General features: G+C 46.6%; 2 protein-coding genes across 5 annotated transcripts in view; one reads left to right on the forward strand and one right to left on the reverse strand.

Annotated features, from left to right (window-relative positions):
- The first annotated feature begins 969 nt into the window (after nucleotides 1–969).
- On the forward strand, nucleotides 970–8327 carry LOC309346932 (F-box only protein 44-like). The gene is made up of 5 exons (XM_081871305.1): nucleotides 970–1289; nucleotides 2737–2914; nucleotides 4807–4902; nucleotides 6533–6662; nucleotides 6852–8327. Exons 1-5 carry the CDS (start codon nucleotides 1052–1054, stop codon nucleotides 7131–7133), a joined length of 924 nt encoding a protein of 307 aa, XP_081727431.1. The 5' UTR covers nucleotides 970–1051; the 3' UTR covers nucleotides 7134–8327.
- Nucleotides 8328–8634: 307 nt separating this feature from the next.
- Nucleotides 8635–26416, reverse strand: part of MTOR (mechanistic target of rapamycin kinase) — a 99964-nt gene continuing 82182 nt past the window's right edge. For all 4 annotated transcript variants that reach the window (XM_081870651.1, XM_081870649.1, XM_081870650.1 and 1 more), the window contains 22 exons: nucleotides 26168–26283; nucleotides 25056–25173; nucleotides 24666–24872; nucleotides 24294–24394; nucleotides 23901–23997; nucleotides 23556–23654; nucleotides 23318–23440; nucleotides 20288–20470; nucleotides 19666–19800; nucleotides 19359–19533; nucleotides 17724–17859; nucleotides 17475–17622; nucleotides 17009–17131; nucleotides 15939–16021; nucleotides 15119–15191; nucleotides 14413–14487; nucleotides 13854–13989; nucleotides 13426–13491; nucleotides 12188–12268; nucleotides 11286–11366; nucleotides 10512–10617; nucleotides 8635–9525 (listed from right to left, as the gene is read on the reverse strand). In XM_081870651.1, coding sequence (XP_081726777.1) covers nucleotides 9510–9525; nucleotides 10512–10617; nucleotides 11286–11366; nucleotides 12188–12268; nucleotides 13426–13491; nucleotides 13854–13989; nucleotides 14413–14487; nucleotides 15119–15191; nucleotides 15939–16021; nucleotides 17009–17131; nucleotides 17475–17622; nucleotides 17724–17859; nucleotides 19359–19533; nucleotides 19666–19800; nucleotides 20288–20470; nucleotides 23318–23440; nucleotides 23556–23654; nucleotides 23901–23997; nucleotides 24294–24394; nucleotides 24666–24872; nucleotides 25056–25173; nucleotides 26168–26283 — 2478 coding nt within the window. In that variant the 3' untranslated portion in view covers nucleotides 8635–9509. The remainder of the gene's footprint in view (nucleotides 9526–10511; nucleotides 10618–11285; nucleotides 11367–12187; nucleotides 12269–13425; nucleotides 13492–13853; nucleotides 13990–14412; nucleotides 14488–15118; nucleotides 15192–15938; nucleotides 16022–17008; nucleotides 17132–17474; nucleotides 17623–17723; nucleotides 17860–19358; nucleotides 19534–19665; nucleotides 19801–20287; nucleotides 20471–23317; nucleotides 23441–23555; nucleotides 23655–23900; nucleotides 23998–24293; nucleotides 24395–24665; nucleotides 24873–25055; nucleotides 25174–26167; nucleotides 26284–26416) is intronic.

The following is a 26416-nucleotide window of genomic DNA, read 5'->3' on the forward strand; positions in this document are numbered from 1 at the left end:
CTGGCATCATGCCCTGTTGTGGGCTTCCTAGAGGGATCTGGTTTGGCTCCCCCCCCCCAAAGGGTCACAGGATGCTGCATAAGATGGCCCTTTGTGGCCTGATCCAGAAAGGCCCTTCTTGTTTCCCCTTAAACCTCCCCATCGCAAAGGGCCCAGAGATCTGTCTGGAAATCCCCAGCATCTCCAGTTACCATTGGGAGACTTCTGCCCGAAATCTTGCCAGTCAGTGTAGACAATACTAAGCCAGGTGGGCCGCTGTTCTGACTCAGTATAATAAAGATCCTATTTAATGTAGCCGTAATTTGGAACCATGAGGACTAGAATCTTACTTTGTTTTTAGGGGAAAGACCACAGTAGTAGAGCGTACAGAAAGTTCCCAGCATCTCCAGGTTGGGTTGGGACTGTCCCCTGCCTGAAGCACTGGAGAGCTGCTGCCGGTCAGTGTAGACAATACTGAGCCAGGTGGACCAGCTGGCCTGACTCTGTATAAGGCAGTTTCCTGTGCTCCTATAAGAAGCAGAGAGGGATAGGGATGGGGAACCCGCAGGCAAATCCTCACTCCCCAGGCTTTGCCCATCACCAGCCTTGTTTCATACCTTCCTTAAGAGTTTTTGCCTGGCCTGAATGTGTCCTTGAACTCAATTCCTGCATCTGGCTTGCCTGGATGGAGGACAAAGAAGTGTGTGAGCTCCTCTGCTGTACAAAAAGTTCCAAATTAATATTTGCTGCTCTGCCCTATTTTGCTTCTGGCCCCACCCACCATTGGCCCCCGGGGGACTCCCTAGAGAGGAATGTGGCCCTCATGCTGCAGAAGATTCACCACACAGATCTATGGCCCACCTATGCAGAAGAGGCGAAAAAGTCTGAACCGGGGACCTCCTGCACCTGCACCTCTCCTTTTGCTTCTGGAGGCCTCTGACGCTTTGAGACAGCTTCCACGTCAAGGATGCTCATGAGATCGGCATCTGCTTCCTGCAAATGGACTTCATGTGATCCTCTTCCCTTTTATGGTTCTGTTTTGTTTTTCTTCTTCGCAGGCCCTTGAAGGGAGATGACGAACATTGGCAACTTGCCAGACCACGTCATGCTGGACATCTTGTCGCTGATTCCTATGAATGAGCTGGTTCTCAGCTGCCGGCTGGTCTGCTCCCGGTGGAGAGACCTGGTGGACTTGCCCATCCTCTGGAAGAGCAAATACCGCCATAAAAATGAGAACTTGAAGAAGACCAAAGAGTTCTATGTTTTTTCTCACCTGGAGAGGAACTTGATCAAGAATCCTTGTGGAGAAGGTGTGTCCCTTTTGGCCTTTTATTTCTTTTTTCTGAAGGACAAATGTCTTTCTCAAAGAATCTGGTATTGGGAAAGCTTTGACCCTGTAGATGTTGCTGACCTACAACTCCCACCAGGCCCAACAAGCGAGGCCAGTGGTTCTGCAATGTCTGGAATGCCAAAGCTTGCCTAAACCTGGCCTGCTGGTTGGTGGGAGACCACATGTTTGGATTCTCCCCTCCATCTGATAACCTCCTTGTCTGTGGAAAGGAGGCATCTAAGACCACTGGAGTCTGGTCCATTAGGGTGGACCCCCAGTCTCAGTCTGCCCTCAGGTAGCCCTCGCTTGTCCTGCCTTCTTACTTGCGCCCAGTCCATGGGATAGCACTGCCTGTTAGTTTCCTCCACCTTAATCCCTGTAGAATTCAGCAAGGTGATAGATGGGGACAAAGCTGGAATCACTTGGCTCTGCCTGCCATTGGGTCTAGCGCCACCTACTGTTGGGCTCCCTGCCTTCCACCCTATCAGTCCCAGTGGGCACCAGTCAGCAGTGGACTAGTATGCAGGTGGCGCTGTGGTCTAAACCACTGAGCCTCTTGGGCTTGCTGATCAGAAGGTCAGTGGTTTGAATCCCCGCGATGGGGTGAGCTCCCATTGCTCTGTCCCAGCTCCTGCCAACCTAGCAGTTTGAAAGCATGCCAGTGCAAGTAGATAAATTGATACTGCTGTGGGAAGGTAAACACTTACTGCGCTCTGGTTTCTGTTACAGTGTCCCATTGCACCAGAAGCAGTTTAGTCAGGCTGGCCCCAAGACCCAGAAAGCTGCCTGTGTACAAACGCCAGCTCCCTTGGCCTAAAGCGAGATGAGCACCACACCCTATAGTTGCCTTTGATTGGACTTAACCGTCCAGGGGTCCTTTACCTTTTACCTGTAGACAAGATAACTTGTTTCTTCTGCACAATAGTCTTCTATGTCCACAGTTGTTATTTTTACATAGTGGAATATTGAAATGTCTGTGTTCAAAAAAAAAAGGTTAGCTGGACCGCATTATATTTCTGAATGAGAAATTTTGGGGTTTCTAGATATGGCTAGGGGGGAAAAGTTTAGGCTAGTAGCAAGATTGGAGATAAGTAAGATCTTATGAACAGGCAATAGAGAGAATGCAGCTATAAGTTCCCATTTTTCCCCCAAATATTCAGATACGGACACATTTGAGTGGATTTGAATGGAGACAGAAAAAGGGCAATTTAAAGGGACACAAAGTTAGCAAAGATACATAGCAGTGGTCAGAAACCTCAGGCCTGGGGCAACTGTAGAGCTCTGCATCTCTCTAAAAGGTAAAGGACCCCTGGACGGTTAAGTCCAGTCAAAGGAGACTATGGGGTTGCGGCGAGAACAGGATATTGGACTAGATGGGCCGTTGGCCCGCCTTATTGCTCTTACGTTCTCATTTTTTTTTCTCCCAGAGGGCTTGGACTTCTGGGATACCCAAACATCTCCAAGGGGCCAGTGGAAAATTAAAGAAATGTCGGAAGCGGATTCCTCAAAACTCCAGAAGTGGGATTTCCTTCAGAGGCATTTCTATGTGAAAGATGACGCTATCCCTTATCAAGAGGTTAACAAATGCTTTGCTGCCTACGGTCGGTGAGGATCACAGCGGTGGCTGAGCCATAATTCATTAGGCGATGGGGAAGGGGTTCCTCGTGGTCTGCATGTACCGTATTTTTCGCTCTATAATACGCACCAGACCACAAGACGCACCTAGTTTTTGGAGCAGGAAAACAAGAAAAAATAATAATCTGAATCTCAGAAGCCAGAACAGCAAGAGGGATCACTGCGCAGTGAAAACAGCAATCCCTCTTGCTGTTCTGGCTTCTGGGATAGCTGCGCAGCCTGCATTGGTTCCATAAGACGCACACACATTTCCCCTTACTTTTTAGGAGGGAAAAAGTGAGTCTTATAGAGCAAAAAATACGGTAGATCATAGAAGCATAAGAGCTGGAAGACACCCTGAGGATCATCTAGTCCAACCCCCCTGCAATGCAGGATTATGCAGCTGACCCACTGAAATGAATGCTCATTTCTAACTTAGATTAGCTTCAACCTTCGTGTTACCACACTCTAACCAACTGGGCTATCCAGGAGATAGTACCTCCACTTCAAATGCAATACAGTGGTACCTTGGTTTTAGAACAGCTTAGTTTATGAACAACTTGGAAATAGAACGCTGCAAACCTGGAAGTAGGTGTTGTGGTTTGTGAACGCTGCCTTGGAAGCGGAACATGTTCCACTTCCTGTTGAGTGTATTCCGTTTGTAAATTGAGTCCCCCGCTGCTAATCAGAGGCTTCCTGTTGAGTCCTGAGCACCCACGCAACACAGAGGTGATATTTGGAGCTCTTTTTTTTTGCTTTTTTTTGCGCTTTTGTTTGTGTGGCTTTTTTGGTTTTTTGACTGCGACTTGTTCTTCGTTTTATGGGACTGAGTTGTGGCTGTGGCTTGTGACTTCATTTTTGTGATTGTGTGGAACCCAGATCAGCTACTGACTGATTGTGTGACTGCGGAAATGGATAAAAGCCCCCCATCCAAACAATGACTATCATCAGTGCACGTAAGAATTTTTTACATTTTTTTTTAAATCATCTACAATACTGTCTTATTTATTTTATAGTACAGTACATTGATTGATACTTTCATTTTATGGATCAGTGGTCTTGTTAGATAGTAAACTTCATGTTAAATTGCTGTTTTAGGGGTTGTTTTTAAAAGTTTGGAACAGATTAATCCATTTTGCATTACTTTCTATGGGGAAGCATGCCTTGGTTTTAGAACGCTTTGGTTTTGGAACAGACTTCCGGAACGGATTATGTTTGGGAAACAAGGTATACCACTGTAATAACAGGAAGGGGTTAACTCTACACCAGGGTTCTCCTCTATTTCCCCTCTGCCCCAGCCAGCATGCCCAGTGGTCAGGAATGACTGGAGTTGTGTGTGTGTGTGTCAAGCAATAACTGAAAGGCCAAAAGTTGTCCATCCCCTCTTTAAAGCTTACAACTGTAGGAACCTTGCAGGATCAGGGTAAAGCCCCATATAAGCCTCATTCACACATTACACTCTGATGTCACTTTAGTAAGTCATGGCTTCCCCCAAAGAATTCTGGGAGCTGTAGTTTAAGGGAGCTGAGAGTTGTGAGGAGACCCCTATTCCCCAAACAGAGCTACAATTCCCAGAGTGGCTTAACAGTCAACCCCTCTTTCCCCAGGGAGCTCTGGGCATGGTAGTTCTGTGAGGGGAACAGGGGTCTGGTAACAACTCTCAGCACCTTTAACAAACTACATCTCCCAGAATTCTTTGGGGAAACAAGCCATGACTGGCTAAAGTGGCATCAGAGTGTTTTTAAATGGTGTGAATGTGGCTATCATCTGACATTCTGCTTGCTGCAACAGCCAACCCAATAGGTGTGCGAAGCATGTATTGAAAGCAGCGTTGTCCAAACTCTCAGGGTGGTTTTTGATGGCTTTCCCATTTTGTGTCTCAGGCTCTGCGTCAAGTCTCAGCTCATCACTTTAAAGGATGAAGGCTACTGGGATGAGCTGATGGATGAGGGCAGGCCCACGATTGTGGTGAAGGATTGGTGAGTGACTGAGCAATCTGTCCTGGCTGGGGGTGGGATCAGACCAGGAGGTACACAGTGAGACAAAGTTCTAAGGTATCTATGAGTGTCACACAACAGGAGGGGCCAGTGGGTTGCAGACAGAGGAGCAGGTTTTGGTGGACCATGGACAAATCCAGAAGAGGCCTGGGGTTTGGACACAGAACAGTGAGTCTGGCTAGAGGTTGGTAGACCATGAGACTCATAATCTAAAGGTCATGCACTATGCTGGGCAAAAGGATTCCTACATACACTACATGAGGAGGAGGAGTTTGGATTTGATATCCCGCTTTATCACTACCCTAAGGAGTTTCAAAGGGGCTCACAATCTCCTTTCCCTTCCTCCCCCACAACAAACACTCTATGAGGTGAGTGGGGCTGAGAGACTTCAGAGAAGTGTGACTAGCCCAAGGTCACCCAGCAGCTGCATGTGGAGGAGCGGGGAATCGAACCCAGTTCACCAGATTACGAGTCCACCGCTCTGAACCACTACACCACGCTGGCTCACAGTGCCCCTCATGGTCCCTTCCAACTCTACAATTCTGTGATTTTATGCCAAGGCATCCCAGCCACGGGTGGGTGTGGACATGCTGTCTTCTCTCACTCAGCAAGGCATGGGGATTCGGTTGAGTTTTTCACAATACGGGATATGTCGTTTTCTCTCACTTCTCCGAGCTAGCAGAAATGAAATGAAACACTGCGGTTGGGAATGTTTGGGTGTGCTGACTTTACAAGGAAGCAGCCTGTGTTATCGGAAGCTGTATTCTGTACACATCTGAAGGAGCAAAGGCTCGTTCCCGGGCCCCTTTGTAAGGCAAAGGGATGGGGAACCTCTGGCCGTCCTGATGTTGTTGAACTCCCAGCTCCCACCATGGCCAACTGCAAGGAGCGATGGGAGTTGGCATCTAGCAACACTTGGAGGGCCACAGATTCCCTGCTAAAGGAGATGTCCAAGTAAGCCATTCAGAAAAAGCTGCACACATTGGTTATACCCATGAACATCCAAATTGTCAACTGATAAGGGAAAGGAAGGGCCTGGTGGCAGCCAAAATGACATATTTGTGCTAGTGAACTTCAGTAGTGGTTATTAGGTCACACAAACACACCACTTCTCTGCTGTGTAGCGATATGTGTGAAGGCCACCATTGTGCCGTCATGAAGGAGAAGGGGACATTGCTGTATTCCTGGCTCTCTGTGGAACGTAACACACCTTGGCAATTTCGAGTGGTACCCAGTTCAAATTTGATAGCAGAAGTGCTGATTGGAGCGTCATTAATTTCTTCATTTTTAATACCTCGTGAGCCACTTCTCTACCAGAAGGCTTCTGTAGGAACAAGCTCAGCAATGTGATGGTCTTTGCTCTTCCTCTCGCCATCCCGGGGCCAGGGAGATGCTTACATAGGAAGCTTATACTGAGTCAGGACACTGCTCATCTAGCTCAGCATGAGCTACACTGACTGGCAGCAGCACTCCAGGGTTTCAGACAGGGGACATGCCTGGAGATGAACCTGGGACCTTCTGCATGTGAAGTAGATGTCCCAGCACGGAGGTGCAGTGAATCTAACTCTTGGTGTTCTTTTTCCTTGGTCTGCTCTGCCCCTAAAATAAATAGGTTCTATGGTGTTCTCGGCCGCCGCTACCAGCTCTCTGTAAAGCTCTTGTCTGCAGACTTCACTGTGATCAGAGAATATTGTTCCAAAGGCCGGTACACGTGCCATTCAGAAGATGAGGAATGGCGCGAGGTAAAGTCAGCTCGGTTCAAAGAGTGGGGTTGGCTGTGGCCCATGGGTGCATCCAGTGGTAAATGGTTCCTTATGTATTGGGAGGTGGGGTAAGTGCCTTCTTCCCCTGCCCAAGTGGCTAATCTCTCCTAAACCCAAGCAACTCTGCCATCACCCCCCTCTCTCCCCCCAACTGCTCGTCACGTTCAGGTTTCGCACACATTTCACAACTTCCCTCCCGGAGTCCGCCACATCTTCTTCCAACACCAAAGCCAAAATCTGAATTGGCAGGAATCCAGCCTTTTGATGAGAATAGCCAGATGCATGAAAACAAACCAAAGGATGAGGATCACCAAAAGCAGCGTCACCATTGGCCCGTTTTCCTTGGACAAAACCATGTACTATAAGGACGGCAGAGAGTTGAGCAGATGTAGCTTTATTTATTACCGAGGCATCCAGTGTCCCTGCCGCGGCAACTATCTCCACTGGTAACAAGTACTTTTGTTTTCTCCCGCGAGTCCTGCATGGAGTCCTTCCCCTCGTCCTCCTCTAAAATTTGCACCGGTCTTGTTGCAGATTTCAGATGTTCTGAGCTTCTGTCACGTTGTATGCCTGCACCTGCTCACTCTCTCTATAATGGGCATTTCTGGAATTAAAGAACGCAGGCTGTTTCTCAATGGGCTATCCAGGAGGAGGATGGAAGCTAGCTCTGAAACTGAGATGGTTTTCAGGCAGCAGAGGGTCTTCCGTTTTCACAGCACAAGGTGCGGGGACATGGAACAGGGAATTGACCCATTGAGTGGATAAAATAATCTGTCCGTGCTCTGCCTAGTTAAAAGGGCATTGGCTATTGCCAATTGTTTGTGGCTATACTTTTTTTGGGGGGGGAAGAATAGTCCTGTAATTCTCTGTGGACTCGGTGTGTTTTTCTATCTAACTACTTAGGTGACCATGCCATTCCTGTGACTTGTGTGTGGCCTATGCCTCAGGCAAGCTTCTGCAGAAGTAACACTATTAATCTGTAAGGTTACTATCCGACTGCTGGTTAGGTTTGCTCACTTGAAATTCATGTCTTTTTTGCTGGCAGGCTCCATGTAGAATTGTTACAGAATGACTTTCATTGCCATTTAAAACCTTGATGTTTACATTCTCCCATATACCTCTGTCATATGCCTGTATTTATACAGAGGACAGCACTTTATGCATCTGATGAAGGCAACTCTAGCCACCAAAAGCATCTGCCATAAAAAATGATCCAGACTTTAAAGATACCACAAGGCTCTTGATTTTGTTGTTGCAGCAGCAGACATGCAAGGCTACCTACTTGGCTTTTTGAAGGATCTATAAGGGAATGACAAAGGTTCCCCCATCCCTGCTCTACAGAAAATATTAGGTGGATGGACTAAATGCGGTATCAATGTGTTAAACTCAATGTAAAGCTTTACTGGGAATGTTGATAGCAGACGGGCATTAATTATCAGGGGGGGAAATTGAAGATTAAAATGGGACAGACTTGAAGCAACCATCCATCTGCTTTATCCCTATGTGAACTTGTTACCTGAATTGTATAGATGGGTCAGAAAGTGACGTGAAATGGAAACAGTCCTAAGTGCAGAGACTACGATGGTGTGAACTGCTGGGGGTGCTTTACATAATATAAGTGCTGAAATAAATAAATGAAAAGACCATGCCACTTCCTTTCTGCATGTGGGGGAACTACGTGAACATTTCACCCCAGGTGAAGGAGACAAGTTTGGAGACCATCTAGGTTTTCCATCTGGTGGTGTAAGTTTCATCACTGGGGGCAATATGCCCATGTGTTTTCAATGGACGGATCTGAAAGTGAAACCAAGGTGATCCATTCCCCCTCTGCAAGGACTGCACTGTCCCTTTTCATTACAATATGTGAACTGGCATAGGAATGTTTCCCTGCTCATTTGCTCCCCACTGTCCCGAGTCATGCAGTCGTGGATGAAAACATTCAGAATCCAGCTTCACACAGTTTGGTGTACTTTTTATTGGCACAAAAATTATCCAACTACAACATGGCATCTAAATATCAGTACACTTCTTTGTGCATTTTACTTTATATTTGTTTCATTAATGAAGTCATGACATTATGGGTTCACTCCAGGCTTTCCAAGCACCCATTTTTATACCCTTCCAGGCCCGTCATCACTGGCTTTATGCTCCCCCCACCCCCATTTCTCTCTTTGCTCCGTGCGAGTATGGAAGACTTCCCAAAGGCACAAGCTTGTCTCTTGCAATCCCCAACCCAATTATGATGTTCAGCTCTTACAGAGTCTCTCGTGATTTCTTTGGGCTCTTCCATGCACATTTAGCCAGAAACATGCTTACAACTGCGTTTTCCAACACAAGTGTCAGTCACAATCTGCTTGGGGCAATGTCAAGCAACGAGCAACAGGCTGCAGTTCTAAAGAGGCCTCTGTGCCTTTCCAAAACCTGATCAAGGTCACTTGGGTCATGGAAGTGAATTCACTACTGCTTGGCCACATTACTTACTTCCTGTATCTTGAAAATACAGTCTCGCTCCTAATTTTTTTCTTGCCAAGTCATCCCCCAGCGACCACATTAGTCAACGTCTGGTCAGTATCAGTTCCTTTTTAAAGCACTCTGGAAACTCTGTCGTGTTTCATTACTGCCCAGTGCGCATCAGCAGTTGCAAATCAGCTCAAAACAAACTTTTAATATACAGTTCTCATTTACAGTTCAAAGTATTTGATGAAAGGCAATTCTCACCCTGCCCACACAGTCCTTGTTCCCCTCTCAGCTTCTGAGAAGAAACATGCTGGGAGCGGAGAAGCCTTGAGAAGGAAAGGCTAAGGATGTTCCATCGTGTGTCTTCTGTTACCAAAAAGGGCACCTAAGGGAAGAAAGGGACAAATGTGATAGACTGGCTCATGATTTGGCCAGGATGTCTCATACAACAGGGGTGGGAACCTTGGCTCTGCGGGCCAAACTTGGCCCGCAGGTTTTGGGCTAGGCATGCCCACCCACTCCACCCCTGACATCAGGTTTGTGTGTCTGCTTGTTGCATTTACAGTGGTACCTCGGGTTACATACGCTTCAGGTTACATATGCTTCAGGTTACAGACTCCGCTAACCCAGAAATATTACCTCAGGTTAAGAACTTTGCTTCAGGATGAGAACAGAAATTGTACGGTGGCAGCGGGAGGCCCCATTAGCTAAAGTGGTTCTTCAGGTTAAGAACAGTTTCAGCTTAAGAACGGACCTCCGGAACGAATTAAGTACTTAACCCGAGGTACCACTGTATATCCCACCTTTTCTCTAAGGAGTTCAAGGTGGCATATACTACTCTCTTCCTCTCCATTTTATCCTCACAACAACCCTGTAAGGTAGGTTAGGCTGAAAGACTGACTGGCCCAAGTCCACTCAGTGAGTTTCACACTTGAGCAGGGATTTGAACCCTGGTCTGACACTCCAACCACGACACCACTGGAGTTGCTTCATATTACAAAGAAACAACAAGCATGCAGAAATAAGAGTCCACATCCAGAATAGATGAATTTATTATCTGAACCTCAGCATACCGAATACCTCTTTCTATTGATGATTTGTCAACTGCCAACATTTTGGACTATAAGCTCATTGATTTTTCTGGATTTTTCTGTTTATATCAGGTATGGAACAGATAAGGGCTTGAAAGGAGCGCCTGATTGTTCTTTTGCTGATTGCTTCTGTTGCTTTTGAATGGAAATTGCCTCTCCTTCCCAGCACTCCTCCTTGGCTAGTAAGGTGAACAAACCAACCATTCTGTTTGCTTCCCACTTAGGGCATCTCATAAGACAAGCGTGAACAGTAGGCCGTTTGTGAAGTTACAAAACTTACCATCCAATGTAGCACTGACAAAGGTTCTCGTGGGAGGTAGCCTGCTTAATTAGAAGTTCTACTTGTGTGGGCACATCCAGTGTTTCGTCATGAGAGAAGTCCCGTCCTTTGCAGAGAGAAAGAGGGAGAGGGAGAGAGAGAATAATTAGGAGACTCTGAAGCTCACCTTCACATTTCTGTTACTCTGGAAGAAAACCAAATACAAAAGAAACAGGTGGAATGGTGTATAAGTTAGGACCAGGTGAGGGGAAACCTTCGGCCCTCCTCATGTCACTAAACTACAACTCCTGGCACCCCTGTGGCCTTTCTTCCTGCGGCTGATGGGTTGCAGTTCAGGGAAATTAGGAGGGGCAAAGGTTCCCCACACTCGATAAAGACGAAGGGTCATATCCAACTAAGTCCTCCTCACAGCAAACCCACTGAAATTAATGCTCATTACTAATTTAGATCCATTAGTTTCAAGGGTCTACTCTGAGTAGGACTAACCTTGGTGACAGCCCAAATAAAGTATATAAGCATCTACAGTGGATTCTCTACGACTTTTTCCTCCTCCCAAGAAGTTGCTTTCCTTTTTCTTCCGAGAGGAAAGGGACTCTGCTTCAGTTTAGTGGCCCTCCTCCAACCCATGATTCAGCATCTTGCCCCCCACTTCCCTCCTCTCCCCTACACAGTTGCACTGAATTTTAAGACTGTGCCAACAAAGCACCTGGATTCAAATATAATATAAATGTTTATGTTCATCTTTTGTGTTTTGCAGAATATGGCATTACTTACCAGTGAGTTTATCACGGACCCTGTTGATAATCTGTATAGCCTTTTTATTTAGAGCCTCTGGTTTCACAAGACCGTCCCCTACTAGAAGGCAAAAAGACAAAAGAGAAAGAGATAACCTTAAGACTTGAAACCTAAAATAAATGGGTAGCGGTGGCATAAAACCCTCGGCCCTTGACACTGGTTGGAAGGGAGAAATCAAGTGAGTTACAGGTATTTTTTTGTACAGTTTTGGCCACCCCCTTCTTCAGAGAACTAAACTGATCAGAGGTTGGTGAACCAGCCCTGTAATAAAAAAGTTATAGCACTTGGGGCTTCTCAGTTTAATGGGGGAGGGAAATATGACTGAAAGGAGAATATGACAGGGGTCTATAGTATTATGAGTGACAGGAATATTTGGCCTCTCTCCTGATACTGGGACTTTGGGTCACACAATGAAAACCAATGAGTGGCAGACACAGGATGTTTTTCACACAACATGGAATTAGGAACTGGCTGCCCCAAGGTGTTGAGATGACCACTAGCTTAGATGGATCTGAAAAAAGAAGTGTAGACAAATTCAGAGGACAGGCCTATGCAACGGTTATTAGATAAGACATTGCTTTCAATTAAAAAAAATGGAAATAAAGTTTCAGAGGCAAGTTAGCTCTGAACAAACTTGGTGATGTGAATATCCAGTGGGGGAGAGCTGCAGCCTTCATGCCTTGCTTATAGGCTCCTTGGAAGGTGTCTGGTTGGGAGATGGGAAGCTGGACTACATGGACCTTTAGGTCTTGATTCCGCAGGGCTCTTTTTATGCACACTCTACCCCATCAGAGGCAGTTTGGATTCTACATTTCGGGCCCTTAACACCAACAGCAGCAGAACAGAAGACCCAAGTGCTCCCTCAAGGGGTCCAAACTTACTGAAGGAATGGATGGATTCAGGCACCGTGGTCCCAGCTTTCTTGTGGGCTGTTTCACCCAGCTCCACACTGTCCAGCATTTCTAAGAGGGAAGGAGGGAGAGATGATCAGACCAAAAGAGAAATATGCAATTAGTTCCATTACTCTGCCGCTTGGAGCTGCCTCACTTTAGGATGCTGGATGTGTTGGGAAACTGTGTACGTGCAGCTACTCACACAGAGTCAATTAAGGTTTGGCAGACAGCCAGAAGGCAAACTGAAGGAGTAAGTCTGCCTGGTGATAACAGAGGCATGGAGACAGCTTCCTGATTGGTCAAGCTCTCTCAAGGGAGTGATAATGGCCTACTAACTGGAATGTGTTAGTTCGTGAGTTCAGAAGTTCAGTAGTTCAGTGTGGGAGTTGAGAGTTGTGTCAGAGAGAGCTAGCAAATGTTCTGTTCCTGTAAATAGTCCACTGTATATAATAAACACCTAACTACAAGTTCCTGGTTCCTGCTTCGTCTATCCTGTCTGCAGCCAAGTCGCCAATTGCTTCTGTGGATTCTGCGTGTACTCTGCTAGGTCTGGCTAAGGTCCTGCAACTAGTCAGAAAGTTGCGAAACACCAAATAGGTTTTACCAATAGGCTGTTGGTAAGAGCTGGGCTTTGGTTACTGGCCACTGTGTTCCCATAGAGAAAGACAGGGAAGTCTCTGACCTGGGGGCCAAATGCAGCCCCTCCCAAGCTTCTCCATCCCTCACTATCCCTGCTGGTACAAAAGTTAAGAGTCACTGACTTGTTGTCCCACCCACTACCAAAAAGTGGTCCCTAGAAGGTTTCCCCCCCAAGGAAACGCTGCCTTCAGGTTAAAAAAGGTTCCTCACTTCTGCCACACAGCTGTTTTATAGGGGCTAACTAGTTTGGATTGTGGGAATTGCATCAGCCTTAGCTGAAAAGCTGCTTCACTGCTGCACACTTAGGTGCAACAAAGCAGCCTCTGTTTTAGCACCTGCCTGGTGCTCTCATCTCCCCACCCCTGCCTGAATATGAACATATTTCCCATGAGGAAGGGGGAAAGAGAATTGTTCAATGCCCCATTTCAGAAACCAGAAGGGCTTTGGCCATGGAATCCTGGAACCACAAAGCTCCCTTCTTGTTGCAGTCTAATTAGGGAAGGGGAAACTATTCTGGCTCAACCTAAATGAAGGATATCCCGCACAAAAGGACAACAACAAAAAGCACTGTTTGGGCCAATACTCGCCTACTGACTGGCCAGCAGAGTAGGAGTCCGTCCGTGTCCGTGATCGCTTGTTGCCTTTTGTGTTTGCTGCAAGAGAGACAGAAAAAGAAAGGTTCAATGCATTGCAGGTTTTCCTTATGGGCCTTAATTTTTTCAGCTGCTGTTCCAGACAACTAAGTCTGGGGACAGACTTCCCCCATAAGACCAACCTCGGTGGATCAGACCAGTAAGTTTGTCTAGTTCAACATTCTGCTTCTTATAGCAGCTAGCCAGTTGCCACTATTTATCCCAGGGCTTGAAGGCCACCACTCTCCCTCCACAGTAGCTCCACAACCATGGGCAGTCAGTAGCAAACCACACGGCTCAGCAGACAAGCTGGCCAGGGCAACTGGATGCCTAAATTGGTCATCTTCTGCCTCACTTCTCTCTTATTCTCCAGGCAAACTTACTATCCATCAGCCTCCAGTTCAGCAAGGGGTCATAGACAAAGGCTTCCAGCACAGCCATGACGCTGTCTTTGTGTTCTCGCAAGACTTCCATGACAGTGTGGCAAGTGATTCTGTAGTTTCCATCTAAGCCAGTCACCTGCAGGGGGAGAGAGAAGAGAGGAAGCATTTATTTATATTTTGCTTCCAAAAACATACACAACACTCTGCTGCTGCAGCCTTACATTACAGGGAAAATCTATAGCAGGTAAGTAAAAGGAAAGCTTGGCACCAGACTGACCCTGATAAGCCTCCAAACCAAGGATGGGGAACCTGTGGCTCTCCATGTTAGAACCCCTGAACTCCCATCAGCTTCAGTCAGCATGGCCAGTGGTCAGGGATGATGGGAATTGTAGTCCAGGATGAGAGTCACAGGCTCCCCATCCTGGCTCCAAATGAAAGCAAACGAATGAATTAATTGTCTGTTGAAGAAGAAGGGGAAATGTCTATCGCCTTGTGATGGCATCCTTATGTTTCCCATATTGTAGCTCCACAGTTAAGAGACATTTCTCCTCCTGCTTACCTCCATGGCGTTTGTCAGCATCCTTGTCAGCCTGAAAGGAATCTTCTCAGGGAACTTTTCCCTGGTCATCGCCACCTAGAACCAGGATGGAAGAAAGGCAATTAAATTAAGACATATGTTGTAAGCCGACCAGAGTAGGTGGGGTATAAATAATAAAATTATTATTATTATTACACCGATGGGGCAGGATTCTTAAGGCCAAAAGAAATTAGTGCAGGGGGCAGCGGCAACTGAATTCCCTGACAATTTAATTTTAACTTAAATTAACTGGGCTTCCTCTATCCCACCTGAGTAGGATCAGGGCAGCGATGCTAGGAAAAGAGCAGGGTGGGAGAGAGAAGTCCAATCCTTTTCCTCATGCCATTTCATAGATCTTTATGATGTTCCTGCAGCAGCTGCTATTAGCCCTGCTGCAAAACACACACAGATCTCTGCTTTCAAGGGCAAATTAAAACACCCATATTGTTTCAGTTTTGGCTCCCAGTGCATTATGGAAGGCTTTCTTCAGAAACTGGGAACACAGAGGTTGTTAGACTCCAACTTCCAGCAGCCCAAACAGCCAGCATGCCTGGTGGTCAGGGATGATGGGAGCTGTAGTCCAGCAGAATCTGGAGGGATGTACATTTCTCAGCTTCCTTCCTTCCCACCCGCTGTGCCTTCACACTTCCAACTTCCATCCCATTTTCTGAAAATGGAATCGTGTTACCTCAAAACAGTCTCCAAAGTCAATGTGCAGAATCTTGCCACTCAGCCTGTCGAGCATAAGGTTGGAGGGATGCCTGTCGAAGCAATAGAACAATGAATAATTAGTGAACAATTCTCCACAAACTACTTTGGTCCTCTATGTCCTGTCAGAACAGATCCTTGATTGTGGCCCGAGAACACTGTAAATGCACGTTCTTCCCCTGTTTTATCACTATTTCATCTCCCTCCTGCATGGCAGATTTTAGATAGTTCTTATTTTGTTGACACATGTTATTCCTTGCGATATTGTTTTAAACCAGGGGGGAATAATCTCTGCCCCCCGTCTCCCAATGTTGTTAGATTTCAACTCCAGCCTGCAAAGGGAGTTAGGGAGCCCAACAACATGTGGAGGGCTGGCAGGTCTGGTCCCGTTTTAAACAGTTGCAAGCCACTTTTTGTCAAAAGGGTAGAAATACTTTATACCAAGAAAAGTAGGTTGATGCACTGGCAGCTGATCCAGGAGACAAAGGCATGGAGACGAACTTAAGATGAGTCTGCTGGATCAAGCCAATGGCCCATCTAGCCTGGTCTCACAGTGGCCAACCAGACGCCTCTGCTGGGAAGCCCACAAGCAGGGCCTGAGAACAGGACTCTGCCCACCTGCAGTTTCCAGCAACTGGCATTCAGAGGCATAATGCCTTTGAAAGTAGAGGGAGAACACAGTCATCATGTCTAGTAGCCTAAGATTTCATTGCCCGCTTCTCCTGCTCCAGGTGCAATGATTGCTTTGATTTTTGAATGGTTATTTTTTTTAAAGGGAAAAAGAGTTCAGTTCCACTTGCCTGTCACCAAGGCCCAAAATGTAACCAACCATCGACATCACTGCTAACGACCGAGTGTAATTTGTTCTTCTGTCGAACCACACCTAAAGAGGAACACGGATCATAGATGTGAGTGAAACGTATTTGCCAGAGAAATGGTTTGAGATGGGGCAGCATTAAAGAGCAAATTTATGCAAGGGAATGCCAACCGGAGATTGGGCTGGATATTTTAAAATCCATGGACTAGATCCAGAGTAGACTCAGTGAAATTAATGGACATGACAAACTTAGGTCTACTCTGAGCAGGACTTAGTTGGATACAACCTAAAGTGAAATCCAGCCAGAGCTTTTCCCGCTCTCTTGCACAACTATTTGCACACCCCATATATTCTTTCTAAACCCACACAGGTATGAATCTCAAGTGTCCACCAAGATGCTCCTTTCCTCTCAGAACCATCAACCGTCTATAAAAGGCCCTTCCCTGCAATTAGGTTTGTGAACATTTCATGCACAGTCAGGTTAACAGGCACTTTTCAGTCTTTTCTATTCACAGAAACACAAGCTGTGGCTGTTATGACTGTGGCTTTTGTTCTTCAAGTCATATGTAGGCTTTCCTTTTTATTTTTTGCTAGCAGCAAGCTCAAAGCGATTTTGCCTGGCACATATTTTTAAACCTGAGACCTTTGTATTTTCTATCACACTTGGACAGTTTAGAAGGTTGGAAACTAGCTTTAGATTTGTCCTTCCTCTCATTACCCTTCCTGTGCTCTAATCCGCCCCCCTTCATTTCCTGGGTTGTGCAAACCAAAGTTTACCTAGTGCAAATGTCACAGTAAACATTGGCTTGCTTAAACCAGGAAGCAAAGGGAGTAAAATCGGAGTTTGTGAGCCCGAGACTTGCTTCCAATTCTCCAAACCATGGTTTGAGATTGAACCAACGTACCACAGAACACGCAGTATCTAGCGCTAGGGAATATAAAGTAGCAACTTTGATAACTAGCAGTTGTATTCTATCATTCTTCATTCACTGACTGAAATATGCCTTATCCAAGTCTGCAAGTACTTCAGAAAGCATTCAGAGCCTGTTGTACCTCCGAGCTGGGACTCTTCAGCCAAAGAAGTTTGGCGAGATCATCCCCGGCTGTATTATTAACAGCATGTTCAAACACCTCCACCTTCTGCATCAGAGTGAGGTGATCATAATCAGGAGCCATCTGAAAATAATTGGAGAAAGACAACATTTAAAAGCTACCATGTTTCTCAAGGAGACACAAGAAGATACATTTTTAGGAAATACAGGAAGGGAACATAAGAAGCTGCTGTATACCAAGCTAGACCACTGGGTCCATCCAGCTCTGTAATGTCTACACTGACTGGCAGCAGTTCTCCATGGTTTCAGTCTGAAGTCTCTTATAGATCTAACATGGGTTGTCAAGGATTAAAACATGTGCTTTACCACTGAGCTATGGTTCTTTTATACATAAGAGCTCCAAAGGCAACTTTAACTCTTCCCCACTGTGAAGAACTTAGAATCTTCTATTGCAGGCACAGCCTTACCCTCAGCATGATGCGGTGTTCAATGTTGAGCAGAATCTTCTTCTTTTCTCGGTAGTCTCGGATGAGTGCGTGCAGAGTGTCACAGTGGGGCACCCAGCCAATAAGCCCCGAGTTTGTAGAAAGTGGAATAACTGCATATCTTTGGATGCTGGAACCAGAGGGAGAAGGATATTAAACTGTTGAAAAATTGCCTGCCCCAGCTTTATTGAAAATACACTCATTCCAACAACCAGGTTTCCTTCAACACACCTGAGGTTTTTACGCAGGGATGTTGGGTCGTTGGCTAGCAGAGTGTTCACAAGGCCAAAAAGCTGCATCACTCTTTCATCCTGACGCAGATCTTCATGGCCCTTCAGAAGGAAGACAAATTCGTGCCCGTTGCTACCTGTATGGGAAAAGGAGAAGGTTTCTTAAGTTGTGTAAACTCAGATGAAGGTTTGAAGGGAGCTGGGTATGAATATGCCCCCTAGTCAAATTGAGGGTTTCTCTCCCTCAACAATCAAATAGTATATACATTTTATGAAATAAATTAAAGAAAGTTTTGTGCTCTCTTTCTCTTGTACCATGTCTTGCATGGCATTGCTTTCTATTCCATTTCTTTCAGTATTCTTCTGGTCAAACAAAAACTCAAATAATTCTGCTCTTCTTAAGCAACTTCTGGTCAGTTCAAAAAGTGCTAGCAGGCTTGCCTCAAAGAATCACAGATCTGGAAGGAACCCCAAGGGTCATCTTGTCCAACCCCCTGCAATGCAGGAATCTCAACTAAAGCATCCATAACAATTTGTCTGTCTTATCATTCATAAGCCAGCTGCACTTATTATTTTTTATACATGATAAAAAGTAAACAGACACTTAATAAACAATGATTAAGAACAAGTTGCCCACACATCAGCGAAAAACCAGGGCACTTTGGATGGATACGTGAACATCAGCAAGCTTAACAGAGGGAAAAGCTTTAAAGGATTTTGGGGACGAAGACATCAACCACTTCTGCATACTGGGGGGAAACAGAGGCCTCACACACCACTTCTGGCCAACCCTCTGAAGGGGCAATATCCCAGTGGTAGGAGGGGCCAGAGGCAAAAGTGGGTGGAGCAATTAATGTATTTTTTACCTTGAACAGTGTACAATAGGCTGGCTTCTACACAAACTCACACAACCATCTCTATCTACCCAAGCAAGCAAAAGGCATTACTGGAGCTCAAGGGCACATTAAATGGTAAAGGGACCCCTGACCATTAGGTCCAGTCGTGACCGACTCTGGGGTTGCGGTGCTCATCTTGCTTTACTGGCCAAGGGAGCCGGTGTACAGCTTCCAGGTCATGTGGACAGCATGACTAAGCCGCTTCTGGCGAACCAGAGCAGTGCACGGAAACACTGTTTACCTTCCTGCCAGAGCAGTACCTATTTATCTACTTGCGTTTTGACGTGTTTTCGAACTGCTAGGTTGGCTGGAGCAGGGACTGAGCAACGGAAGCTCACCCCATCGCAGGGATTCAAACCGCCGACCTTCTGATCGGCAAGTCCTAGGCACTGTGGTTTAACCCACAGTGCCACCTGCATCCCCAGTCAGCATTGATTACAGTCAGCAAAAATACTTGGGGAAAGTAGGCAGGTGAGGGACACCAGGGGAGAGTCCCAAGAGGTTGGAAGACTGCATTTGGTCCCAGGACCAGAAGTTCTTCACCCCTTCTTTAGCTACCAACAAACCTATGAATTGTACAGTTTATGAGTACATCTATTCCCCCTCCCATCCTTCCCCCTCTAAATCAGTGATCATCAGAACACCAGAGAGAAAAACAGACAGAGAGACTTGAAACTAAAGCTGGGAAGAAGGTATGTGTGCTTCTTCACCCATTGAAAAAAAAAAAGTCAATTTCTTACCCATTAAGGTTAATTTCCTTGGCCTCTGTTTGGACGTGATGACTTGCAATGATGGCGCAATAGACTGGATGCGGATGACTTGCTGGTTAGGGTCATACGTCCCTGGGACCGCTAGCTCCAAATCTCGGCACATCAGGAGTTTGGGTGAGACGTACTGGAGCTCCAAGGAAGTCAGCTGCCAGCAAAAAGGCGAAGCGGGTAGACAAAAGTATGGCATTTTAATACAGGCAGTTTGAAGTGCCTGTTGAATGGTTGCCAATGGTAGATCCCACCCCCAAGGGGAAAAACCCTGTGCCTCTCAGCTTACCTGAGGCAGCTGCTTAGAGATGCGCCTGAACACGTGATAATAGAGATCCCAGGCTTGGGTGAGGTCCTTCACATTTCCTGATTTCATGTATTTCCTGCACCATTCTTGGGCCTCCATCAGATCTCTGCCGTAAGCCTGCCGAGCAAGGAGAAAAATTAGCCCATCACTCTATGGTTGCCGACTAGTGCAGAGACTGCCGAGGGGTTGTACTGTCACACGGTACTCAATTGTGCTAAATTCCTTCACAAAAGGTGGGCAAGTCTGCCTCAACCTACAGGGTTTTTTGTTTTTCTTTCTTCCCCTAATCTTCAATCGGGGCCAACTTCTTATAACTTGCTACTTCCAAAAGACAGACCCATGAAGCAAAGAGGCTGAAAGACCTTGTGATTAGTTGTTTATGTATTGCAGGTTTTGCTGGGACCAGCCAGCAAAGTCAATGGTCGGGGCTGATGGAGTTGTAACATCCAAAACACCTGGAGTAGCCACCTGTGTGCTTATTTAGTGAGGCTGCTCATTTCAAGATTAAATCGTTCCTAATGTGAACCACTCACAATTCTTGCTTTGTGGACCTGGACTTGGAATTGCAGCAGATATTGACAGTCCTCAACTCATATTTTCATACCTGGTTGAAGGAAGTTTCCTTAAGAGTCTGAGGCCCACGCTCCATCATGGCATGAAGGGGCTCCAGCACTTCAAACATCCCCTTGACGTTCCTCTCTCCAAAATAGAGACGTGATGCCTCCTCCAGCCCCTCGTGCCACATCTCATGCCAGAGGATGGCCACACGGATCAGTTCTTCGCTCACCTGAATGGAACACATGATGGAAATCACTGCCTTGTATATATACAAGGGTCCACCTGAACCTTTGGCAGCAGCAGTTTTCAGGTTGGGGTGTCTCTCTGTGTGTTCCCCAGCCCTGTTATCTTGGGACAACCTGGGGTGGGGAACCTTATTTTAGGCAGAGGGCCACACCCTTCAGAGCCACTTCCTGGGGTCTACATAACGCAGTGGGCAGGACCAGTGGCACAACTGATGTGACTCCTACCTTTGCACACAAGGCAACTTTCCAAACACACAAGTCAGGTTCTCTATACCACACAGAGACACAACTCTCTGTGTTCCATATCAAAAACTCCAGATATAGGGAGGTATATAAATTCTATAAATAACAACAACAACAACAACAACAACAACAACAACAACAACAACAACAAGGCTAGCAAGAGGCATTATCTGTTGCAGGGGTTAATAGTACTTCTGACTGACCACAAGAGGGAGCTTAAGGAGCGTCTTAAAACACTGTGGTGCTACGTTGCGCAATCCCAACATCAGCATGTGAGCATATGAGCCTACTGTACCAAATTACAGTGGTACCTCGGGTTAAGTACTTAATTCGTTCTGGAGGTCCGTTCTTAACCTGAAACTGTTCTTAACCTGAAGCACCACTTTAGCTAACGGGGCCTCCTGCTGCTGCCGTGCCGCCGGAGCACAATTTCTGTTCTCATGCTGAAGCAAAGTTCTTAACCCGAGGTACTATTTCTGGGTTAGCGGAGTCTGTAACCTGAAGTGTATGTAACCCGAGGTACCACTGTAGACAGTTCTATTTATTTAACACATTTTGCTCCCACTCTCCATCCAAGAAAGTCTCCCAGAGCAGCATTCAGTGAAGAAACATTTCTCTCTCACTTTCTGCCTTCCCCTGATGTTCATGCACCTGTGACCTCACAAGAGCTTTAACACACACCCCCTCCGTGTATTCTTTAACCATTTGACTTTGAAAGTGGGGTTCAGGGAGAGAAGGACAGGGACTTTCGGTGGGAGAGCTAAAAACAGGCTTCCTCAACCTCGACCCTCCAGATGTTTTTGGCCTACAACTCCCATGATCCCTAGCTAGCAGGACCAGTGGTCAGGGATGATGGAAACTGTAGTCTCAAAACATCTGGAGGGCCGAGGTTGAGGAAGCCTGGCTAAGAATGTAAAAAGAGCCTGGCTGCTGGATCAGGCCACAAGCCCATCTAGTCCAGCACTCCATTTCCCACAGTGACCAATCAGTTGACTCTTGCCATTGTGATCCAGGCACCAGCAATTCAGAAGCACACTGCCACTGTTTCCAGAGGCAGCACATGACCACCATGACCGTAGCCACTGGTTGCCTTACCCTTCACAAATGTGCCTTTTAAAGCCATCTAAGCTGGTGGCCGTTGCCACATTTTTATGGCAGCGAGTTCCACAAGTTCACTACTATGCGGGATGAGGGGGGGGGGGGGGAAGAACACACGGTGAGGCGGAAGGAAATGAAAGATGCCTGGTTTTCCGCAACTGTTGCTGGAAGCACATGGCATGGCTGTAGCTCGGGTGGGGTGGAAGGAGGGAGCAGCCTCCACTTTGAATCATAGGCCTGGAAGGTGCCCCAAGGGTCATCTAGTTCAACTTCCTGCAATCAGGGGCAGCCTTTAGGCTCTCAAATTTCAGTGGCTCCCTGTGCAACGCTTAAATTCTGCACCCGCACTGCCTCTAATGCTCCATTCCACAGCACTGCACCAGTCGTGCTACTCTAAAACCGCCTTTGCTGAAATGCAGGAATCACAGCCCTGACAAACAGCCATCCAATCTCTGTTTAATAACTTGATTGAAGGGAGGGGGTGCTGGTGCATTCTAAAGATTGCTGCTTCCGCTGCAGAAGAGATAGCATCCTGTTCTCACAGTAGCTTCCCAGATCCTTTTGGGGAGCTTGCAACAGAGTTCTCCCCACCTGTGTCTCCCATCAACTGATATCCGCAGGCATATGGCCTCTGATCATAGAGGCAGAACATACAGTAGATAGCTATTGTAGCTAGTAGCAACTAGCCTCAGCCACCGTGGTTTTATCTAGTTCTCTTTTAAAGGCATTCAAGCTGGTGGCAATCACTACATCCTATGCAATCGAATCCCAAAATTCAACTATAAGCAAATAAAGAAGTACCAGCCCACTGGTTCCGGACCCCAATCACTCTCTTCATTGTTTTTTGATATATTAGTGGCCATGTGATGATTTTAGCTTATGAATTTTATTGTTTAATGACTTGATTTGTATATTGGGGTACTTTTATAGCTCTGTTTAGAGTACGTAATGTTTTGATAATATAAATGTTTTAAGTCTTTTGTATCAATCCAATATATTTTCTTTTAATTGTTGAATGATTCTGTGTACATTGAAGCAGCCTTTGGCTATGTGCAATAAAACTGACTGACTGACAGTCACCCTCTTTAAAATTCTGTATGCTAGCATTAAAGAAAAAGATCACACACATTCTCAGACAGAAGAGTCAAGCGGATCAATCCTTGCCGAAACTGTAATTAGAATTGTTTCAGAATACAAAGGGAAGAGTGTTAAAATAAATAGCACACACAACTCCCTAAGAGTCAGGCAGATCAATCCTTGCAAAACCATAATTAGGATGTTTTTGAGTACAAAGGGGAAGACAAAGTGAAGCTCATAATGGTTACTCTGTCGACCAAATTGCAAAGCAGAGGGATATATTAATTAAAACAATACAACCCACCACTGAGGTTATTGACAAGGAGGGGTAAAAACCTAAATGAATGCCCCAACTTGGAATGTTGCACAAGGTGGAAGGAGAAGCAAAATGTGTGCATGCATGCAACACTCACCATCATGGCCTGCTGGACTAGTGTGTTGCTGTGTTCGCACATATTCTTCAAGATTTTGTTGGCGGCATTGTGACGGGCCGTTGTGGTTGACTTTGAAGCGACAGTCAGTGGGTAGATCAAAGCCTAAAGTATCAGAAAGCATCAATTTATAAAACCGGAGTTTGTTTACAGTCTGGAGCCTCAACGAGGTTTTTTTGGGGGGGCGGGGCTGGTGGGAAAAGAAAGCAGGAGTGCTTACCTGTGGGTGGTACCTTCCAATATCTGTGAGAAGCTGGTAAATAAGTCGGCCCACCAAAGGACGAGGGGTGTCGATTCTAGCAATGAGCTGAGGGATAACCTGATTTTAGAGGACAAGAGAGGTAAGGGGTGGGGATGGGGAATGAACTCAGACATTTCTCAAAAGATGCTCTTATTTCATACAAAGCTAAGACAAGCAAAGGAAAAATGGCAGAATAACAAATTCAGGTTTATGAACGATGGGGCTTGGGAAATCCAGACATAACCATGGATTATTTTCTTTAGTCCGCTGTTGTACTTAGGTATAAATAATGTAAGGGATGCTCACAAGAAACCAGTCCCTTACCTGTAACCAGGTATCAATCTGGATGGCCTTCACCCCTTCTACCAATGCCTCATTGACTTCTGGCCAGTGGCCGTAGTCGAACCATAGAGTAAGGACTCTAAGGAAAAAGATCAAAACACGTCAGGCTCATAAGAATGCAAGAAGAGTCCTGCAGCTGGATCAGGGCAGTGCCCCACTTAGTCCAGCATCCTGTTCTTACAGTGCCCAACCAGATGCCCTAGTGGGAAGCCAGCAAGCAGGACCTGAGTGCAAGAGCAGTTCTCTCCCCACGTGGGCTTTCTAGCAATTCAGAGGTGCACTGCCTCCGGCGGTGGAGAGTCCCCATCAAAATAAACAGGGCAAGGGCAGCATTGATTCATTGCCACTGCACAAGGGGGGGGGGCGGGTCCTCACCTGAGGGTATCCTGTAAATTGTTTCCTCGTGACAAAGAGATGGACCGGAAGAAACCCTGCACTGCTGGAACAGTGTACATCAGGAGTGTTTTGGACAAGTCCTGCCAGGGAACAAACATTTTGCAGGTCACTCCGCATGAAAGCAAGTGACAGCCAAGCCAGGGATGGGGAACCTGCGTCCCCGCAGATGTTGCTGTGCTACAATGCCCACCATCCCTGACCCTGGGCCGGCGGGTGTTTTGCCAACGTCTAGAGTGCCACAGCTTCCCCACTCTTGGGGCATATCAATTGGAAGGCTGAAAGGAAGGGGAAGCAGCTGGACACATAGCCCACTGGGCCTGGAGAGCCAAAGGGGAGACAATTGGAGTGTACCTCCATGACTTTCTTCTGCACGGGAGATGGGACGGGGCTGTTTTCGGTGCTTTCTGTCTCGCTCTCGCTGTTGCTGCCCTCCGTGTTGGCACTGGTGACACTGGCTCCGCTGGCGTGGCGAAGCTTCTTCTTCTCGTCCCTGGCCTGGTTCTGATGCTTGTAGTGGAGGACGGCCTCAAAATTCATGACTGCCCATGCGTGCCAAGCCTGCCGGGTGTGGGTGTGCACGCATTAGAAGAGCCAATAAACAACGCCCCTGCTGATCCCCCAGCCAACACTCTGCTGCAGAAGGTGGAGGGCAGAGGTGCTTAAGTGTTTTGTACCCCGGACTGACAGGCCGCACCAGAAGCGCTGCTGCTACTCTAGGCGACATAGGGACCTTTTGCTTACCTTGTACCAATTGCGGTCATGCTCTGTGGAGGCACTGTAGTACTGCAGGACCTTGGGGATAGTGCTCTCGTTGATACCTTGCAGGTTCAGCTGCCACTCGCCCAGTTTCAGAAAACACCTGAGAGCATATGCCCAGAGGAGAAGTTTGGTCAGAATCGAGTATACACTTCCAGAGTTAACGCTAAATACATTACTTCTAGTAAATGAGCCACCATAGCTGTTAGAGGACTGTGACAATTTGAGTCCCAGACTTTTTAGACTCGTACTAACTGAACTGAACCTCTATACTAACTAACCTGAAACCAAAGGGACACATGGGTTGCTAGATGTTTTGTGAAATATATTGGCATTCTTTTCATCTCTCCTACCCCACTAATTCTCTATTAAAGAACCCAAGTTGGTGGCCATCACTGCTCGTGGGAGCCATTGTTCCACTGTTTAACTATGCGCTGTGTGAAGAAGTGCTTTCTTCTGCCTGCCCTGAATCTTCCAGCATTCAGCCTCACACTTGTTTACACTGAAATGCATTTGCTGTTTTACTGCCAGTCATTTGGTTTGTGGAGACCCTTCTCAGAACTCTTTTACCATCTCTTTTCATTTTAAGCACCCTGAAAAGCATGCCTCATCTTATTAGAGGTGGCTTCAGGAGGTCAGTGCATGTAACTCAGGTGAGGGAGCCCCACAGATATTTCTTGGGCAACAATTCCCAGCATCTTTGAAGATTGGTCATGCTGGTGGGATGACTAGATGGGAGTCCGACAAAAGCTGAAGAACCACAGCTTCCCCATCCTTGCAGTAAGAATCAATCCAGCTTACATAATGCGGAACACACAGCAAAGTGGTCTCTGCTGAGCAGCTGGCACAATGATGTTATCAAATGAAAGCAGAATAAATGGTGCTAACACTGCTGGAATGGTACTGCTTTGGGAACAGCAAGCTTCTTGTGGCTACTAGCACAGGTTACTGATGTCGAGAGAGTTGTTTCATCCAGAGTGTGCATGGTTTCAGCTGTTCAGGCCATCGGCTGACACTTTGTGTTATCTGCAGTTTTTGGGAAGGCATGTCGCTGCTTCTGGCCTGGTTGCTGAGCCTCGGGGAAGGAAGGTACTGACCGTGCCATGAGCTTGTGGAGCTCCTGCCTATGCTGCTGATCCTCAGTCGCGATGGCATGCTGAGCCTGCTGCTGCATGGTCTGAACAAAGTGTTGCATGTGCTGGAACGCGTCGATCTGCAAAATGAATGCATGTGTGCTTTGAAGTTCACTGCTAGGCTGTTATCAAGCATTGACAAAGGGGGGACTTTGCAGCTGTAAAGATACACATACACATACAAATCAGGAATCACTGGGTTGTATCCAATAT

This window comes from Podarcis erhardii, assembly GCF_964252035.2.
Source record: "Podarcis erhardii genome assembly, chromosome: 7".
Taxonomy (NCBI): Eukaryota; Metazoa; Chordata; class Lepidosauria; order Squamata; family Lacertidae; genus Podarcis; species Podarcis erhardii.